Here is a 16044-nt window from a genome sequence, read left to right as displayed (position 1 = left end):
CCTGGCTTACCCACTCACTGATGGAGTCACTTCAGGCTTCCCTGGCCTTTCTCTCTTCTCATTTCATTAAAGGGCCAAGTAATTACATTTATTTGCAAACCTACTATGTGCTCACCTCAATTAAAAATATCATAATCCTGCATTTAAACTCTGTTTTCTTGCTTGTCTTCCTTAAACCACTGTGAGCTTATTGAGGCAAGTATTCTATCTTTAATTTTTATATAACCAGTGTCCAGCATCTAGCATTTAATCTACCCATTCAATGATTAAATTAGAGAAAAAAAGTCAAACATTTTTCTTAGGTAGAACAGGATAAATTATATAAATAACATTTTATTTTTATATTCATGGCTATAACTTCAAAGATTTTAAAAAACAACCACAGCCCTGTTTGAGTTCAGAAGTTACCTGTTAATCTTTTATGGTATTTTGATCATTGCTCATTTTAAAAATAACACTTAGGGCTGGGCACGGTGACTCATGCCTGTAATCCCAGCACTTTGGGAGACCAAGGCGGAGGGATCCCCTGATGTCGGGAGTTCAAGACCAGCCTGACCAACATGGAGAAAACCCGTCTCTACTAAAAATACAAAAGTAGCCGGGTGTGGTGGTGCACGCCTGTAATCCCAGCTACTCGGGAGGCTGAGGCAGGAGAACTGCTTGCACCCTGGAGGTGGAGGTTGTGGTGAGCTGAGACTGCATCATTGCACTCCAGCTTGGGCAACAAGAATGAAATTCTGTCTCAAAAAGAAAAAAAGAATGTATTTGAAACAGAGAAAACATCAAATTAAATTAAAATAGCAACAGCTCTGTTTAATATTCTTCCAGTTGTATAAAAATTATAGCATTGGGGTCTGCAAAACCTATATGGAAAAATAGGAACATCAAAAGCAAAATTGAATCAAATTGAATACTAGCACCTCAACAATAACTTGGGGTTCATGATCATTTTTCCTTAAGAGTACTGGGAAAGTCCTGGTTACTAGTAAGAAAAAAGAAAGTAAAAACAATGAAATGTTTAGTTCAACATAAATTATGAAAGCTAAATCTTGCTTTCAATAGTTATTTTTTAGCAAGGATATAATGTAGTGTTATACGAGAAGAGTGAAAGTTAGGCAGGAGAAGGGAGGAGGGAACAGTGAGTAATTGATGCTTAAAACACTGACAACTCAGGAAAAACTGACAAAAACTGAGAGATAGTTCCTTATTGAATAATAAAAAGTTTTGCTGCTCTTCTGTTTTCATATGAGGTCATGTTTAGTGCTTTATACTGAAAATGACAACTGAGAAAGGATGCAAGGATTTACAAACGCCTTCTCATTAGATCGTTTCTAATGAGAAGTTAGAAGTTAAAAGTATTAGAAGTTCTCAGAAGTTCCTCAAGTTCAACATGCTAATGGAAAGTCAGCTGATCTTTTAGAATTCCTTTAGGAATATCTCTGTCTGTGTATCATTTATTTAGGAAGGTGGCCAGAAACTTCCAGGTTTCCCTGGTTTACTATATGTCTTTGAGTCTTCAGAATTCCTTTTGTTAATTTCCACTCTACTAAAGCAAGCACTGAAAAATTTTTTGCCCTGAATATTTTTAGCCTAAAATCATTCTATGAGTCTAAGGTGAATTCAAGGCTGGGTATATATTGTACCAGTTGGCTGCAGGATTTTGAAGAAACAAAGTCGGTCACACTGCAGTTTGGTATCAAACCTACTGGAAATATTCAATGTAAACCAATTGTGAAAGTACTACGTTGTTTCTGGAAGAACTGGTCAAATACAATATTGGGGCTCAGAAGAGAAAATACACTCTGATACCAGCATGTGCTTCAATTTGGGAAACAAAAGGTCCTCTTTGTCATAAAGACAAGTTGAGTTTTGAGGCAAGTCATTACAATTCTTGTCTCTAAACTGGTATATAAAACTACAGAAAATTCAAAAGATCAAACAAATCTTAACTATAATGACTATTATGAAATTGCTTTGTTATTCCCATTAATGCTGAGACATGCACTCATAAAAGGAATGTTTAACAAGAAAAAAAAAAAATTAAAAAAATTAAAAAAAATTTTGCTCTGTAATGACCAAAAAAGATTTTCACAATACTAAAACTAAAAAAAAAACATATCCCTGGTCTCCTGTATATGTCTTTTGGTCTACAGAATTTGTTAAATAATAAACTTGAGAATTCAGATTGATATGGAGTAAGCTTTTTCCAAAATTATAAAAATTCTAAAATTAAAAAAAGATTTTTTCTTAGTCAAAAAAGTGTTGAATGTTATCTCAGTGAATCCTCACAGCATCTCCTAAAGTCAGTATTATTATCTCCACGTACTAAAGGACAAAACTGAGCCTCAGAGAGGTGATAGAACTTGCCTGAATGACACAGGAAGAATCTGACTTAGGATTCAAACTCTCTGTGATTTCAAAACACACACATGTGTTAAAAGTATTTAAATTACTTGTTATTTGTCAACGTAAGACTATTGCTATTTTGAAACCCTACTCCAATATCTGAGCTAGGGCTGAGAAATATCACAGCTATGCCCACGCCCAGCAGGCAGAAGAGAAGCTAAATGCCACAGAGTGGAGGTTATCATGCATCTGAGGGCCCTTTTGCATGGTTTCCTATTATCTGAAGATTTAGAAACACCTGTCTTGTGTTTTGGGCAAATCTTAATGAGCAATTCAGCAAAGCTAAATTCTTTGATACATACAGGGAGAGGCAGTAACTTCATTAACATGTTTCTGGTTAATTGTGGGCTGAACTTTCACTTTGCTTGACAAAACTCTAGTCTTTTCTTTATGAATAACGAGGATATCAAAGATGACAGCATGGGTGTTTGAAGAGTTTAGGGAACAGTCTTCACAAGTTCCTTCAAAATTGCCAACAACTTCCCCTATCTACTCCATAAAATAGCTATGCTAAATTTGTTATTAAAATGAACTCACGAAGGCAGCAATATTTCCCATTTCTCTTTGTAACCTAGAACTTAAAAACAGATGAGCAAGGAGCAGGACCCCAAAAATGTTCGTGGAATAAAGCAATGGGCTACAATTTGCAACTACTTATTTGCTATGTTATGGTGAAGTAACAATGGTGCTCTTTGAATTAACATTATAACAAAACTTTATGTTACTACAAAAACTTCCTGGACTTCATTTTTGTGGCTATATGTATATAGAGTCACCTGCAAATACACTCATTGTCTGACTGAATTATCTGAATTATTTATTTACCATTATCTTTCTCTCTCTCTCTCTCTCTTTTTTTTTTTAAAGACACAGGGTCTCACTCTGTCACCCAGGCTGGAGTATAAAGAAGCAATCACGGCTCACTGCAGCCTCGATCTTCTGGGCTCCAGCAGTCCACCTGCCTTGCCTTCCCAAAGTGCTGGGATTAAATGCCTGAGCCAGAGCAACTGGCCTTATTGACTGTTTTTCTTACTGTTTAAACAGATTGTTTCCAAATTTTTGCTCTGTTAAGTAACACTTTGGTAAACAACTTGGTGCAATATTATACTTTACACATCCTATTTGACCCAGATCTTCTGTGAATTCTTAGTGACCTTTCTGAGGGGTGAGGTTTTGGTGTGCTGCATGCTTTGTCAAGAAAGAAGTGGGTTACCTTATTGCTCAGGTTGACATTCGCATTTCTACTAAGGAGCAGCGACACCATGTCCACATGCCCTTCCTGAGCTGCGAGATGGACGGAAGCAATTCCTTGCCGGGTAACTGCGTTGGCATCAGCACCATATTCCAGCAGAGTTGTTGCTATGTCCATCTGGTTCTTTTTGGCAGCGATGTGCAGCGGCGTATAACCATTCTGTCAACACAAATCACTTGGTCACTTGCCCAGGAACAAGATAAAAATGTGTACGGTGCATTTTCAAATAGTATATGTCTCTTTCTAGTGGTTTTCTATGATTGCTTAAGAAATCATGATTAAGTAAGCAGATACTGGTAAACCAAGTGATACTATGAATATAGTGCCCTCATGTCTCCTGCATTCCTAAGTAGGAAAAACATAATTTAATATGGACATTTTATTTAATTATTTATTTATTTTATTTTATATTTTGAGATGGAGTCTCACTCTTCGCCCAGGCTGGAGTGCAGTGGCGCCATCTCGGCTCACTGCAAGCTCCGCTTCCCGGGTTCACGCCATTCTCCTGCCTCAGCCTCTTGAGTAGCTGGGACTACAGGCGCCCGCCACCATGCCCGGCTAATTTTTTGTATTTTTAGTAGAGACAGGGTTTCACCGTGTTAGCCAGGATGGTCTTGATCTTCTGACCTCCCGATCCTCCCGCCTCGGCCTCCCAAAGTGCTGGGATTACAGGCGTGAGCCACTGCGCCCGGCTTAACATGGACATTTTAAGCAAAAAGAGTCAGAGTATTATTGGTTTTCCAAAAGGAATATAGATTTCCCTTTTACAGGAAGTTACGTTACAACATGCTCAATAATTACTTGCTTTATTTAAATTGAGGACAGGAGGAAGAAGCAACAATCAGTTATCACTAGGGCATGTTCAGAGCCATTCATTCTTTTATTTAAAAAAATACCTTTAATGGCCATCTATTGCTTACAAGTTGAAATTTTTAATGTTCATGGAAGTTAAGACACTATCATCTCTTCTCATTTGGCCCTTTGATTTCCTCCTTTACAAAACTTGCCTTTATGCTGGTCTGTCATCCTGCACATCCCCCAAACAGAATATAGTCTCATGTTTCTCTGTCTTGCCTTACTCTACAAGAATGCTTTTCCCTAACATGCCCAGGAGCCAGCATCTGTCAGCTGAAAATTCAGCTCAAGGGTCACACCCTCCGTGAGGTTTTTTATTTCTTCCCACCCCTCAAGCCTCAACCCCTACGCCCAACCCTGACTGACTCTTATCAAAGTCCTGGGGATATTTACTCGTACTCTTTTGTTTACTTATCTATCCCCTCCTACCAAATATACATTTGTTAAGGGCACATATTGTGTTATATTTGTCTTTGTGTCTCTCTAGTGCCTCACAATAACTGCCATGTATTAATTACAGGAAGAAAGGAATCCTCAGATTTTGAATCAAGAGTACCAGAGCTTGCAGCACATTCTGGCATCCTTCTCTTGCCTAACCCCTGATAACCACAGAGAGACAATCAAGATTCCCTTGATAAACTGTTGGTCAGCTGTGCCTCAGGAGCCATCAGGGTCTCCTGCCCCAAGAAAGAGTTTTGGGGGATGTTGTCCTGGTTCACAGTCACTTACAAGAAGTGCAAGATTACATTTTGACATGGACATAAACCTGAATATATCGAATATGCCAATGACAAATTAGAATGATTTTTTTTTTTCCATAGACAGGAAGGTTTAGAAAAAGAAAATAGAATCTAAGAATTTATATTTGGAAGTATGATCCAAATCTGGACAATGGATCAGTCACAATCTTTTTGAGCCATGTAGAAGGATCAGAAACAACACAGAGGGTTTTGAGGGTCTGCTGCACCCAGTACTCAGCCATCCTGCTGCAATGACCCTCACATTTCAGTCACTGGCATGTCCAAGTCCAACAGCATTCCTCACTTCACAAACCCTTATATCAGCCCATGAAAGTGGAAATGTCACTTCTAGACTCTTCTGAAACTAGCCTCTGCCAAACTGGATGAGCCAGGGTAAAAGAAGATTTTATATCCCTATTTTTAATTTTGACCTATTGCCATCTGAAAACCCCAGCTGCCCTGAGAAGCATTTGGCCCTCTGCTGGGACACACCCTTCAGAGACCGATGCCCTCAGAGCCAACTGCAGAGCTTTGGTCTGAGCCCAACGCTACAGTGAGTGACAGGAGGAGGAGACTTGTTTCATCTCCCCAACACTCCAGCATAAAAGAGAAAATTCACAAAGCAGCACTAAAATAGGAAATATAATTAGTCAATGTGTCTAACACTAACCTAACTACTTCAGGTGGTAAAGGCAAGATAAACTCAGAATTTAGCTTCTTATCATGTATCTTCTCTCTTCTTGCTTTTGCTATTGACATAATCTTCAGGTTAGTCACTTCTCAACCCCTAACTAAGGTAAAGCAGCTCAAGATCCTCTCACACATGAAAATCTTGTTTACTTCTAATGCCACCAAAAAGAATCCTATGTCCTAAAAATTTTTTTTAAATCAAGAGAACTGCAGAAGTCAGGTATGGTGGTGCATGCCTGTAGTCTCAGCTACTTCAGAGGCTGAGGCAGGAGGATCACTTGAGCCCAGGAGCTCAAGACCACCTTGGGCAACATAGGGAGAGTCTGTCTTTAAAACTCTGAGAGAGACAGACAGACAGAGACAGGGAGAGACAGATACAGAGAGACAGACAGACAGACAGAGACAGACAGACCCAGCTCTGTAATATATGCCAATTCCAGACAAATTACTATTATTGCTCAAGGATTTATCTTGAGCTCCTTACCCGAGACACAAAGGAAAGTACAAAGCAAGGGAAAAATGACTCAGGTATTATTTTACTATGAAAAGTTAATCTCAGAAAGACTTAAGAAATATCTTCAAATAATAAGCACATTTATCTTGAGGCTTATAATGGAATTTTCTAAATTTTCTAAGTTGTTCCTACTTTGTGAAAAGTAAAATGATCCTCACTTGCCACACTAACAAAGGCAGATGCATCTATCAAAAGAAAAATTAAACAGCGAGTGATTCAACTGTAGTATAATTTTGACCTATATGTTTTTTTCCCTCTTGATGTAGAAGACAAAGTGCTTGCCACATGTGCTTTTGTATTTCAAAATTAAAGTAAAAGCAAATGCAATTTAAAATTATCAAAAGTAATATGTAGCATTTAAATCATAATTGAATTTTTTCAAGAACTTTCACAAATATACTGATCCACATCAATAGATATGTTGCATATTTTATGGAACAGAAATCTGATAAATAATACTTAAAACTTACTATCTCTTCTACAATTAGTATCCAGGTTATACCTGAACTCAAGCCAATCCTCTTGCCAGCATAAGGTCCTGCCACAGGAAATAGATTGGACTAAAATAGATTAGAGCAGCCCATCTACTTTTCAGTACCCCAATTTGTGAAACCTCATCACATTTCTAGGACATGTATGAGTAAGACAATACATTGGTAATTTTAAAAGAAAAGAAAGGAGAAGAAAGGGTAAGAAGAAGGCATCACATACTCTAAGAAAAAGGACAAAGGATGTGATTTGATGAAGAGTTAACATTGAGGTTGCTGCTGTCACATCCATATAGTAATCATGCCCTATTGAGGCTCTGTCCCTTATCTCTCACCACTGCCACAATTCAGGAATGCCTGAACTTCCCTGGAGGAAAGAAGGCAGATTGCCTGCTCTGTATTTGTTCTCCTTTCTTTTTTTAGCAAAACCAAACAAACCCCCAAACCAAAACACAAAAAATAAAAGCAAAACAAAACAAACACACAAACTTCTCTAGCAGTGTGCTCAGCACTATTTCCCAACTTTTTTTGCACACAGAAGTGGCCAGTGGGGTGTAAGGAGATGTGGTTTGGTGGAACTTCTGAGAAAGCCCTGTTGTGCTGGCTTTCTTGCTGCCTGTGGCTCGAAAGTAAATTTGGCAACCAATCAACTGTCTTTGAAGGGAAAAGCCAAAGATTCATTGCAATCCCTGTTAAAATATCCACGTCATTTTTCACAGAATTAGAAAAAGCAACCCTAAAATTCATAGGGAATCAAAAAGGAGCCCAAATAGCCAAAGCAATCCTAAGCAAAAAGAACAAAGCTGGAGGCATCATATTACCTAACTTCAAATTATACTACAAGGCTATAATAACCAAAACAGCATGGCACTGTTATAAAAATCTATGCATAGAAAAATGGAACAGAACAGAAAACACATAAATAAAGCCACATTCCTCCAGTCAACTGATCTTTGACAAAGTTAACAAAAATAAACACAGAGAAAAGATATCCTATTCAATAAATGATGCCTAGGAAAATTTGATAGCCACATGAAGGAAAATGAAACTGGACCCATAACTCTCACCATATACAAAAATTAACTCAAGATAGATTAAAGACTTAAATGTAATACCTGAAAATATAAAAACTCCAGAAGAAACCATAAGAAAAACTCTTTTGGACATTGAACTAGGGAAAAAATTCAGAACTAAGACCTCAAAATCAAATGCAGCAAGTCAAAAAATAGACAAATGGGACTTAAGTAAACTAAAAAGCTTCTGCATAGCAAAAGAGAAAATCAATAGAGTGAACAGACACCATAGAGAATGGGAGAAAATATTCACAAACTATGCATCTGACAAAGAACTAATATCCAGGATTTATGAGGAACTCAAACAGCTCAACAAGAAAAAAAAAATAACCCCATTAAAAGGAAGGCAAAGGACACAAACAGACATTTTGTGAAAGAAGACTCACAAATGGCCAAGAAGCATATGAAAACATGATCATCATCACTAATCATTGGAGAAATGCAAATCAAAACCACAACTGGATACCATCTCACACCAATCAGAATAGCTGTTATAAGAAGTCAAAAATAATAGATGCTGGCAAGGATGCAGAGAAAAGGAAATGTTTATACACTGCTGATAGGAATGTAAATTAATATAACCTCTAAGGAGAATTGTAAGGAGATATCTCAAAGAACAAAAAATAGAACTACCTTTGATCCAGCAATCCTACCACTGGTTAGATATTTCCGAAAGGAAAATAAATCATTATATCAAAAAAAATACTTGCACTCATATACTTATTGCAGCACCATTCACAATAGCAAACAAAGTCCTGTAATCAACCTTAGTGTACACCAATGGATGATTAGATAAAGAATATGTGAATATGTGGGATATATACATTTTATTTATTATTATTATTTTTTTGAAACTAGTCTCGCTCTGACACCCAGGCTGGGTGGTGCAGTGGTGTGATCTTGGCTCACTGCAACCTCCACCTCCCGAGTTCCAGTGATTCTCCTGCCTCAGCCTCCTGAGAAGCCAGCCACCATGCCCAGTTAATTTTTGTATTTTTAGTAGAGAAGGGGTTTCACCATGTTGGCCAGGATGGTCTCCATCTCCTGACCTTGTGGATCCTCCCGCCTCAGTCTCCCAAAGTGGTGGGGTTACAGGTGTGAGCCACTGCACCCGGCCTATTTTATTCGTTTTTATAGCTGAGTAGTATCCCATGGTGCGTGTGTGTGTATACAGATATATATACATACATATAGTAGTATTCCATGATATGCACATATTGCATACCCTGTGTGTATGTATACATATATATGTATATACTCTATGTTTAGAGCTGAGTGGACTATTACTCAGCTATAAAGTCTTGTTGGACAAATATAAAGCTGGAAGTCAATTATATATTATATCTAATTATAATGTATATAATTTATGTGTATATACATATATACACACATAAATACACACACCATGGAATACTACTCAGCTATAAAAAAGAATAAAATTATATCTTTTGCAGCAACACAGATGAAACTGGAGGCCATTATCTTAAGTAAAATAACTCAGAAAATCAAATACTGCACGTTCTTGCCTAAAAGCGAGAGCTAAATGTGTGTACATGGACATAGTGGAATAATAGACATTGGAGACTTGGAAAGGTAGGAGCATAGGAGTGGGGTGAGGGACAAAGAATTCTCTGATGGGTACAATGTACACATTTTGGGTGATGGTTACACTAAAAGCCCTGTCTTCAGCACTAGGCCATATATCCATGTAACACAACTGCACTTGTACCCCCAAACTGAGTTTTTTAAGTCACAGGGAACTTGCCTCAACACCCTATATCAACATCAACAACTGCCCCGTCTACCTCCTGACTGTTTGTGCCATGAGAAAATGGAGGCTCATCAATTTAAAGCATTGTAGCTAGGGTTTTTTTTTTTTTCCCTAGCAGATAAAGCCAATACCTAAAATTATATGACTGGCTTTGCTTAAGATTAAAGTCTAGAAAAAGTTCCTGACCAGTACCACTGCCCCGAAGACAGGGATTGTTGGACATGTGCCAGAGATGGCATTACCCATGCTCTTATGGAAGCAATTGTGCATGGAAATGAGAATCAATGTCCCATTAGAAACACCTGTGTTTAATTGACTATAAAACTATGCCTAAGGCTAATGGAATGTTATAAAGAATTATTTAAAGGACTGCTTTTCTTTTCAAATCTTTGTAAAGGATGTTTTGCAAATAGGGAACTATGAATACGAAGTCTTGTCTGACACATATAAAGGCAAAATGAACTAGGAATATACCAACTATTGCCCTGTTTAAGTGTTATTTATGGGCCTAGCACAGCAGCTCACGCCTGTAATCCCAGCACTTTGGGAGAACAAGGCAGGTGGATCACCTGAGGTCAGGAGTTTGAGACCAGCTGGCCAACATGGTGATACACCATCTCTACTAAATATACAAAAATTAGCTGGGTGTGGTGGTGCATGCCTGTAGTCCCATCTACTTGGGAGGCTGAGGCAGGAGAATCGCTTCAACCTGGGAGGCAGAGGTTGCAGTGAGCCGAGATCGAGCCACTGCACTCCAGCCTGGGTGACAAAAAAAAAAAAAAAAAAAAAATTATTTGTGAGCAGAAAGAGAGATTGGAGTCACCTGCTATACTAATGCTTTATAACTTTGGTCAATTTTACACTGCTTTTTGTGCCAAAGTTACTATTCTCATTCAAGGAAAAAATAGTTCACTTACTAATTATTTACTTGTTATCTCTGAAGGACGAAGGACTTGGGGTTACTTATACATAGGTCAAGGTAGCTCACCCCTGTAATCTCAGCACTTTGGGAGGCCAAGGTGGGAGGATCACTTGAGGTTGGGAGTTCAAGACCAGCCTGGTCAACACGGTGAAACCCCATCTCTACTAAAAATACAAAAATTAGCTGGGCATGGTGGTGCACGCCTGTAATCCCAGCTACTTAGGAGGCTGAGACAGGAGAATTGCTTGAACCCAGGAGGTGGAGGTTGCAGTGAGCCAAGATCGTGCCACTGTACTCCAGTCTGGGTGACAGCGAGATTCCATCTCAAAAAAAAAAAAAAAAAAAAGGAAAAAGAAAAAGGAAAGTAGCCCACACATACAGGGGTAAAAATGAAATGAAATAAAATGTACAACCATTAAATTCCTTACACATCTTTCTCCTTAAAATTATGCTAAAATATCATAACAAAATTTCCCATTTAAAGCATTTTTCAGTGTACAGGTCAGCAGTATTAAGTACTGTGTATTCAACATTGTTCTCCAACCATCACTATTATCCATCTCCAGAACTTTTTAGTCTTCCTAATTGAGACTCTGTATCCATTAAACATTAACTCCCCATTCCCTTCTCCTTCTACCTTTGACATCCACCATCCTCTGTCTGTCTCCATAAATTTACTACTCTATGTACTTCATATAAGTAGAATCACACATCTGTCCTATTGTGACTGGCTTACTTAGCACAATGTCTTCAAGATTCCTCACGTATTATAGTAGCGTATGTCAGAATTTCCTTCCTTTTAAAGGCTAAATAATATTCCCTGTGTGTATATGCGCAGTGAGTATATGCATTCATCCATCAATGAATATTTGGGTTGTTTCCACCTTTTGGCTATCATGAATAATGCTGCTATATCTTTTTTCAGGATAAAAGTTTTATCAAGTCAAGTCATGGTTTTGTAATAGAAAGAATGTTTGTCAGGGTCAGAAATTATGGAGGGGAAAGCTACATTTAGATTAAAAGCAAAGTTGGGAGTTTGATTTTGAATTTGAGATTTCATTTTAGATTTTTAGGTATAATTCTGGAGAGGATGGGGCAGAAAATGATTGAAAGTTTCCAGGAAGAAATATCTATCGAAGATAACATACTCTCTAAACGGAGAGAGTACCCAAAAGTTGGTCTCTTAGTGTATCTAAAGTAATCTAGAACAACCCTGGTTCATTCATCTGTGTATACAATCATGTGATCTAAACATTAGGTTTAAAGGAGAGCACTGCAGCTGCCCCTACATGGAACAGTAAGTCAAAGATGTAAAAAGCATAAGGGAGACCGGGCGCAGTGGCTCACGCCTATGATCCCAGCACTTTGGGAGGCTGAGATAGGTGGATCACAAGGTCAGGAGATCAAGACCATCCTGGTTACGGTGAAACCCAGTCTCTACTAAAAATACAAAAAATTAGCCCTGCATGGTGGTGGGCACCTGTAGTCCCAGTTACTCGGGAGGCTGAGGCAGGAGAATGGCGTGAACCTGGGAGGCAGGGCTTGCAGTGAGCTGAGATGGTGCCACCACATAGGTCTCCAAAAATTAAAAAAAAAAAAGCATAAGGAGCATAAGGGATACTCAAGGGTCCTTCAACCAATAGTGTTTAGCGAAATAACTGAACACTGAAATGGTGGTTTGCATCATTTCAGTGCTCTCTGATCATAGCCACCTGCTCAACAATAGGAAGTGTATTAAAGCAATGGCACTCTATTAACCTGTCTTTAAGGAAGCTCTTCTTTATGATTTGTCCCTCAAATTAGATTACTAAAATAATAACATAGCTATATACCCACTCAGTTTCTCTCTTTTCTTAGAAATCTAAGTTGTCTACTGATCAAAAATGTCCTAACAATAAAGATCCTCCTTAGCAATAATAAAAACACACATGTAAAATCTCTCAACCTAGTTTACTAAATTCAAATAAACCACTTGAAGGCAATTAGATGGCCAGAAAAATGTAACACATATTTCATAATTCTGACAAATCAGAACTTTCTTACTCCCTCAGGCTGTGCTTATGTTTTTCATCTGGCTAAAGAGTGTTCCAGCTCTCCTTCCTCCAGGAGGTCCTGGATTGTCAAAGACAATCAACTGACAAGTAAATATTTCCTGAGCATCTACCATATTAGCAGACTAAATCACTGAAGGCACAGACGTCCTAAGGTGCTTCTATTTCTGTGATTTTTTTAGTGGTGCCTAAACTAGGAGGATGCTCCTGGTGAAGCAGGAGTAGATGTGCAGATAGAGACTGATAGACCTGACCCATCAGTCTCCTTAGGCTGTGGAATTATAGGTACCTTTGCGGCTGCGTGAGGTGAGGCTCCTTGGTCCAAAAGCAGAAGGGCCACTTTCTGATTATCGTAATGTGCAGCTACATGCAGTGGGGTTAGCCCGCTCTGAAAACACGTGCAGAAACAATAACCAGTGTCAAAGGTGTCTTAATACCAGAGGCCTAGATTGAGGAAATGAGATTAGATTGGACACAACATAGGGCATATTTACATTCCGGTTTCCACAGTACTTGGACCCCAGCATTTACCTTTTATTTCCCAAGTGCTCTTCATCCTAGTGGGACTTAAATATTTAGTTACAACTCGGGTGGCCATTAGTGAATATTAGGAAGTGTGTGTTTTGTTATCGTGGAAGTGGCCTGCTTCAGGGTGGCTGGTGACCTCTTACCTTCCCAGCAGCATCTGGAGATGCACTTTTCTGTAGCAGGAGATTGGCAACTTCAAGCTTTCCATATTTTGCTGCCACGTGGAGAGGGGTAAATCCTTTCTGAAAAAAAAGAACCATAAACATAATGAACAATAGAAATGACGTAAGGAAAACACACACAAAACCCAAACCAAACAACAAACAAAAAGAGATGACATAAGGGCACTGCCTTCCAGAACTGATTACTTATTCTAGTGGTGATGAGCAGTGAAGTCTGCATTTAAAGTCCCAGACTCACAGATAAGAGTTCAAGAGCCTTCTTACCGACAGGGTGTGAGTACAACATACCAGGATACCTAATCTTTCTCCCTTCTGCTGACTGAACCACGACATGCTATTGGTTCTGGGAGTCATCAGGTATCTCACCAGGATGAAGTTGGAAAGCTGGATCTGGGGCTTATTCTAGAACTGCTTTAAGAGTTTCATATTGTGGGAAGAATAAGTTACAGGGTCCCAGACTCAGTTTGGAGGGTTTGGGAAAATCCAGGGGAAGTCTGAACCTCTCACAATCTCGTATCACCAGACCGGACATTTTCTCTTCTTCTTTCCCTGTTTCTCCACGTATACACAATCCTTATGTGTCCTCTAGTCTTCAGGAGGAGTCAGAAATTCTCTCACCTTTAACACCAGAGGTGAACTGAACAATGACATGGTTTTAGAATGATGAGACGCCTATTCTGTAGGTGAACTGAATAATCACACATGGACAAACATGCAACAATTGGATGTTAATAGCTGAGTGGCTGCTCCTTCAGGCTTCCAACTCCTACAAGAATCTGTGTATCAACCAGCCAATCAGCACACTGTTGTGGGGGTCCCAATCATGAGTCAGGGATTAGAGGGTCATCAGCACATTCGACCTCATGAGACTACAGCAAACTAAAAGGAATGTGCAGCTGGTATGGTGAAATGCCTGGATACTCAAGACTCCATCACCCATTGCTCTGTTTCACATCAAATGAACTTCCTGAACTTGCATCTCAACTCTATTAAAGAGCGCAAAGAATCACAAGAAATGAAATTTGAGGTAGTCATCATTTATCCTGATAGTTCTCCATTTGTAATTATCTTCTATATTGATTACACATTAATCTTTCTTATCTGCATCCAAATAAAAGAGTGCAGTACCAGTTACTAGCTTTGGAAGGCGCACCACAAGCCAGTTCATCTTGCTATCACACCTGCTAGGCTTATGTAGCATCACAAGAAAAATGAGCTCCAAATTTTGCATTCTGCACATGCAGAGCAACTGTTTATGTTAGGGTATTACTCTAAGGCATCAGAGTTGAGATAAAAATAAATCAAACCATAAATCAGACAAGACAATAATGACAACAGAAAGAACAAAAACAAACAAAAACAACCCCAAGAAAAATTCACTGCCAGTTTTCCAAGTGTTATAAAAGCATCTACCAACCAAGCTGTGATAGCGTGGTTTGTGTGCTCGGCCTGAGCATTTTGCTAATCTGTAGCTCTGTTTTTAAACTAAAATTTAAGGCCATCAAATAACTTACAAGAAGTCTGACTCTGGATATCAGTAAGGTTTCATTGGAAGATAATGTACTAAGAAACTTAAGGCAAAAAACCCGCACAAAATACTATCAGTTACCCTCTCCCATCAGAGAGCTTTGCTGGCCATATTAATGACTACCGTGGGATCGCAAGAATAGATGCTGTTGTGAGGCTTCTGGACCTGTGACTGTGCTGGGAACTGTAAGGAAGATGTATTTGGGGGAACAGAGCAGGATTCTGAGATACGCTTTCATACCTTTGTTGTTATAGATAAAGATGCTCCATGATCCAAAAGGAATGCGGCCACATCCTCATGCCCCTCTCGGGCGGAAAGGTGAAGTGGGGTGTACCCAGAAGTTGTGGCTGCATTTGGAGATGCTCCTTGCTGCAATAACTGTTGTACTATGTCTGCTTTCCCCAGTCGGGCTGAAATGTGGAGTGGGGTTTGGTCGTCCTAAAAAGCAAGGTAGAAATGTAAGGCTGATGAGCTGAGGAAACAATGGTGCCTTTATGAAAAATTCACGGAACATTTGCTGCTTGATGTAAGAGGTACAATCAATTTTTTGAGTCAATGCTAAAAAAACCAATTTGTCTTTTTCTTCAATGTTCAGAAATGAGGAGATGGTAGCTTTAAGCTCATTAAATACCTTTGGAGAGTGAACCATTAACAAGAAAACCATGAAAGGCAGTTCTGTCTATAAATGACCCCCCAACAACACCTGCCACAGAGAATCAAATTTGAACTTTAATTGCTCCTTCTTTGGGAGATAAGACAATGTATCCTAGTAAAACTCATATACCTGGGAGGGATATTATACCTCCACATCAGTTATTATCCACTCACATGGAATGAATTATTTTGTTGGTTCTGTCTTCCCATAGACAAACACAGAGTGTGAGGAAGGCAGTGTAGGGTTGTGCAGTATACCTGTGCAAAGGCTCCCAGCTGAAGGGTCAGCAGGGGCTGATGCCCTCTGCTTGCCAAGCTGTGCATCCTGGTATGGGCTGCATCTGTCTAGACTGGAGAGCCACATCACTACAGTTCACCCAAAGGCAGGAG

General features: G+C 39.1%; 1 protein-coding gene across 1 annotated transcript in view; it reads right to left on the bottom strand.

Annotated features, from left to right (window-relative positions):
- ANK3 (ankyrin 3) overlaps positions 1-16044 on the bottom strand; it is a 364088-nt gene that overhangs the window by 159203 nt on the left and 188841 nt on the right. Inside the window, 4 exon segments of the mRNA XM_033209412.1 lie at positions 3620-3817; positions 13052-13150; positions 13434-13532; positions 15241-15438. Coding sequence (XP_033065303.1) covers positions 3620-3817; positions 13052-13150; positions 13434-13532; positions 15241-15438 — 594 coding nt within the window.

The sequence above is a fragment of the Trachypithecus francoisi genome, unplaced genomic scaffold, assembly GCF_009764315.1.
Source record: "Trachypithecus francoisi isolate TF-2019V2 unplaced genomic scaffold, Tfra_2.0 Lachesis_group9, whole genome shotgun sequence".
Lineage (NCBI taxonomy): Eukaryota > Metazoa > Chordata > Mammalia > Primates > Cercopithecidae > Trachypithecus > Trachypithecus francoisi.
Note: the sequence above shows the minus strand (reverse complement) of the source record. Positions and strands in the feature narration are given on the sequence as shown.